This window comes from Montipora foliosa, chromosome 1 (assembly GCF_036669935.1).
Source record: "Montipora foliosa isolate CH-2021 chromosome 1, ASM3666993v2, whole genome shotgun sequence".
Lineage (NCBI taxonomy): Eukaryota > Metazoa > Cnidaria > Anthozoa > Scleractinia > Acroporidae > Montipora > Montipora foliosa.
This window is the reverse complement of record NC_090869.1, coordinates 5,074,836-5,079,835: the sequence shown is the minus strand read 5'-3', so window position 1 is coordinate 5,079,835 and position 5,000 is coordinate 5,074,836. Positions and strand designations below refer to the sequence as shown.

Here is a 5,000-nt window from a genome sequence, read left to right as displayed (position 1 = left end):
TGAAAAATATTACATAATTTGCCACCCGAAGCTCGCCACACTTAACAAAAGGTCAGAGTTAGTTAGCAGCTGCCGGCATGCAAGTAGGTTTTTACTAAAGAACGTGTAATTAAGAACCAAACAATGTGTAAGCAAGTGTGATGAAAAATGAACGCATAAATACCGCGTTTATGTAAATAGAATCATAAGATCCTGAAGAGTGGGAGCGCCATGCTCCTACGAAACAAGCTTGTCGATCCGCAATGAAAAAGTAGTCCACTCTTCTCTCTCTCTCTCTCTCTCTCTCTCTCTCTCTCTCTCTCTCTCTCTATCTCTCTCTCTATCTATATATATATATATATATATATATATATATATATTTAGAATGAATATATATATATATATATATATATTTAGAATGAATATTTAACAATTATTCCATGAGCGCGCGTTGGATATGAGGTGGTAAATAGCCAACGAGGCGCGTAGCGCCGAGTTGGCTATAACCAGTCTCATATCCAACAAGCGCGAATGGAATAATTGTTTTAATAAATTCCTTAAACTCCAAAAAATTGGAAGTACGAAATACGAGCGAAAAAAGCGGGAAAATCCGAGCGAAATCGAGAAACCTTGACGAAGATGCGATGTTGTGTAATACCTTGTGGTCAGACAGACGTAGGATCATCACACAAACATTTCTTGCCTTTTCGTGTACCTCTAAACGTCGGAATTGATCCAAACTTTCCAAAAAAAAAGACTTCTTTTCTTTTTTGGCTTTATTCAAAGAGAAATTTCGCTTTCCGGCGAAAAAAAATTTAGTTTAGCAACGCTTAGCGCAATCATTTACCATATAAGGTCAAACTAAGGTATATGAGCTGATAACCGAGATTGAGTGAACCAATCAGAGCACGCGAAATGCATTATCCGAGGTTGAGAATTTAATAAATATATATATATATATATATATATACCGTAGAATGAAGAAATGAAACCCATCCTGTAAATCAACCTGAGCGTCCCCCTGAACACCGGTAGGGTGTGATGACCACTACACCATCAGGACAACCACGCTGGCAACGCAGCTATCGAGATAGTGAATTGGCCTAACGTGGGTATCCCGGGATTCTTTCACGGGTGAGATGGGAAAGCCTAAACCTCTTCATAGCCTTAAACCTAAGGATCGACTAGCGATTCACAGGCAAACACCAACTTACGCATCCGCTAATCAGAGGGATCAAGTTAATGATGCAGGCTTATTTATATAGACCGTAGAATGAAGAGATGAAACCCATCCTGTAAATCAACTGATTAATTATATGGAATGAAGAACATGAAGAATTGCCCTGAGCGGGATTTGAACCCACGTCCCCCTGAACACCGGTAGGGTGTGATGACCACTACACCATCAGGACAACCACGCCGGCAACATATATATATATATATCTGACTGGATTTACAAGAAGCTACCCATTGATGCTGTAACTTAGCACCTTCAGATGCACAACAAAGTTCTTTCTACTCACAGCTATGATTGCAGCTAGGATCAAACTTTACCCCAGCCTGGACAATGCAACTTCTCGAGTTTACTCGTGTCTAGTAACTATTTTACTGGTCCTTGCATGGGGATCCCTGTGGCACCTAAAGGGTCAAGCTAAGATTTTTCCAGAATTCCACCAATTGTGATCAAGTCCTATATAAGAGAATTGGCTTCTTGGTCATTTCAAAGCTGTGGGCGCTCGATTTCTGTCAAGTAGTGTCACAGAAATACTGACTATGGCTGACAAATTATCTTATTTAAACCAAGGCACAAACTCTAACTCAGGATAATCAACCTCCCCCCCCCCCCCCCCTAAACTAACTTTGCCTTGCTCTTATAAGTGCAAACTGACATTTAAATCATAGCTTAGACACTCTAGATTTTGTACAGGCATGTCTTGACGGAGCCCCCCCTGGTTCAAAGACCGCTCCAAGAGGTTGAATACGGGCGATATATATATATATATATCTTCTCTTAAATTACTGTTGCCCTGCTGGCAACTGAGCAATCATCAGCGTTATTTAACATTCAGGAACAGGACATACATCGGATCACCCAAAGGTGATTCACAGGCTACCAGCTAATTAATTATACTTTTTGTATGAAGAAGGCTGGAAATCCAACGAAGTAGTCACTAGCCAGTAGCAGTGAACTACTATTGACTGATCCTTTATTCCGGAATAGGGTCAATCGAACGCGCCCTTAGTTTCTCCGTTGTGTGTGAGTGTTTTTACCCTCTCACTTCGCGTTTAACCCAAAGAGTCTTCGGACGGGGTCAACTGGATGGCCACTCCGTTACATGAGGAAACGTACAATGAATTCCAACAACTTCGTCCTGTCAAAGATAAATTTTTGGATGACGAACCTAGTTTAATGGCCTGACCCCCACGCATCGCCTGTAGCTCAGTGGTAGAGCATCCGAATTAGTCATCAGAAGGTGATACTTCTGTTCAGGAGCACTCGCATTTTTTCGAGCATCCCCGAGTGACCGTCTACAAAAAATTACATTGTCTCACGATTTTTCGAATTTCAAACGTAAAATTCTATTTGAACCAGCAGCGTGCAAGATGGCTGTTATCTGAACCACTGGAGTTCAATGGCCTACATTTACACCGGTTTTTTTTCTAGCTTCGTGGTAGGTTAATTCCTAGGTCAGGTTCAACTCCAAGGAGCGCTGAAATTTTCCGAGTATTCCCGAGTTGTCATTGATTATTACAGTGAGAGTGCCGAGGGCAGGTCTCGCGAGCACTAATCGACCCCTCCCCACTCACGTTCACCCACGCTTAGAACCAAAGCAGAAAACAGTTCTCTTCTATCCCTTCAAGCCCACCAAGCAAAATGAAAGAAAGCTCACACAAGCAGAAAAGTGTGCAGACAACTGGCTGGTCATCTCTTTCCTCGAGTGGTGTTGAGACCTTCAGCTCGGCGAGTAAAAAGAGGAAAGGAAGAAGACGAAAAGAACAGGACAAGATAGAGGAATCGAATTTCTCAGACTTGGTAAACAAATATAAGAAAAAGCTGTTTGGAGAGAACTATGGCGAGTCTCGTGCGAAACGCCCTCGTTGGTTTGATGATTGACCCAGTGACTATGACTGATTTATATCGATTATTCCCCAAAGCGCGATTCCTTTTTAATCAAGTAACTTGTTCCTGCATTTGATGCAGAAGAGTGTGCAAAAAACGTACGAAAGTTATATGACGCTTTGTACTTTCTAAGCAAACAAGAAATGGAAAAATGGTTGATCTGATTTTCGAGCTAATTAAAATTATTCAGCTACGCCTTGATTGCTTCATTGCTTTTCTGGCACACTCTAAAATTGTATGGCATTTTGGTAAAACGGTCTTGTAAAAAACACTGCATTGATTCATAAATGTGAGACAATCCGATCATTGACCATGGCATCTTTATTTTCGATTAAACTTTTAACTCTTGTCACATTTTTCTGGTGAAATGAACAAGTCGTTTTCCCTAGAGAACAACTAATTTCAAAAAAGTCTTCTTTGGAGCCTCTGTTCACAGAATCTTGAAATTTCGGTAGTAAATCACGTTTTTGAAGCCATTGGCAACCAAAACACCTCCGTGTTTTTTGATTGGGTAGCGTGGGTTGAATGAAGTCACCAAGGTGCCTTTCAAGTACACCTTGACCTCCCCAGCAGGGGTGGCGTTGGACACTACCACCTTGGCAGTGAACCATTCTGCTCCTTTTGGAGGGCCAGTAGGGCATGATGATGATTTAGCACTGTCAAATTTAGGTTGGCCCTTGAAGAGGTATCCAGTCTGGAAACATCCCCCGGCGCTGTGAGGCCTGACAAAAAGAAGAACGAAATTGATTATTTCCTAAATGCTACAAATTAATCGTTTCAGTTCCAATAACGGCAAACGCCAGTCTATTTTAGTCCTCAATTGGGAACACTTTGGGAATGAAAGAGTGACCAATCTCTGCATCGGTTTGAAAACAACTGACTTTTGACGAAAGTTTCTGCCTCTGCAGTATGTGACTCGGTGGATGTGAAATTTCCACTGAAACAGGGTTCATTGTGCGAGTGAGGGTGAACTTGCTTTTTGTTTTGTTTTTTAAGAAACTCTTGCGTTATGAGTGACAGCAACATGGAATCTATTAGATCGGCGTAGCACCGAAATGAAGAATTAGTCTAATGCTGAACCACTACTACAGATAATTTAATGTGGAGGTTAATTTGAGGGTATGGATGGAGTTAACTGATAGCTGATATTCGGCCAAAATTTTAATAACCTGCGATCAGGCCCATTTTTAGCTTCGCCCATATGTTCTCTCATGTCGTCGCTCGCTAAAATTGGGCCTGACCAAATTCCGGACGGTCGGCGAAAATTTGGCCGACCAAATTCGTGATCTGATTGGCTGTTGAAACGCCGGAAGTGAAAATGCCATCGTGATTGCGCGGAGCTCTCGCGAAGTCCTCGAGACTAATCCGCCATAAGTGTACGAAAAAAATTTGCTGCCTTTTGTTCTTACAATGCCGTGGACTGTGCAACTTGATTTTATTTGTATAAATGGAGATATGCCATTTCAAAACATCTCATAACTTGTCCAGAATCGGTTTTGAATCTCTGGAAAGAGTGAAATTAGCGATTCCGTTGTCGAGCTCTGTGGCCATGTGGTTGAAAGTACTTTGGCACAAACCTCCCTGATGTTTTGAAAGCTAAATAGCTAGTTCTTTCAAATGGCAATGAAAGCCGGTGCATATTGGTTTCCTGGATGAGACAAAGGACATATATATCAACAGGAGGAGATGCTGATAAAATCGCAAGTTACACGAATGCATGTTTTGAATATCTGTGTATCAAACGGCTTTATTTACTTACTGTACATGACACGGTTTGTTTGCACAATTTGGAGTCAAGATTGCTTCATAATATTTCCAGTTGATTTAACTTAAAACTCGCACTCCAGAAACTACAATGGCATGTTTCCAGAGAGACCAATTGTACAAAAATGAAAGAAAC

The 5,000-nt window shown here is 41.3% G+C and overlaps 1 protein-coding gene across 2 annotated transcripts in view; it reads right to left on the bottom strand.

The window, feature by feature from the left end:
• Positions 1-3,402: 3,402 nt before the first annotated feature.
• Positions 3,403-5,000, bottom strand: part of LOC137974281 (uncharacterized skeletal organic matrix protein 7-like) — a 12,813-nt gene continuing 11,215 nt past the window's right edge. For both annotated transcript variants that reach the window (XM_068821164.1, XM_068821155.1), the window contains exon 5: positions 3,403-3,822. In XM_068821164.1, coding sequence (XP_068677265.1) covers positions 3,531-3,822 — 292 coding nt within the window. In that variant the 3' untranslated portion in view covers positions 3,403-3,530. The remainder of the gene's footprint in view (positions 3,823-5,000) is intronic.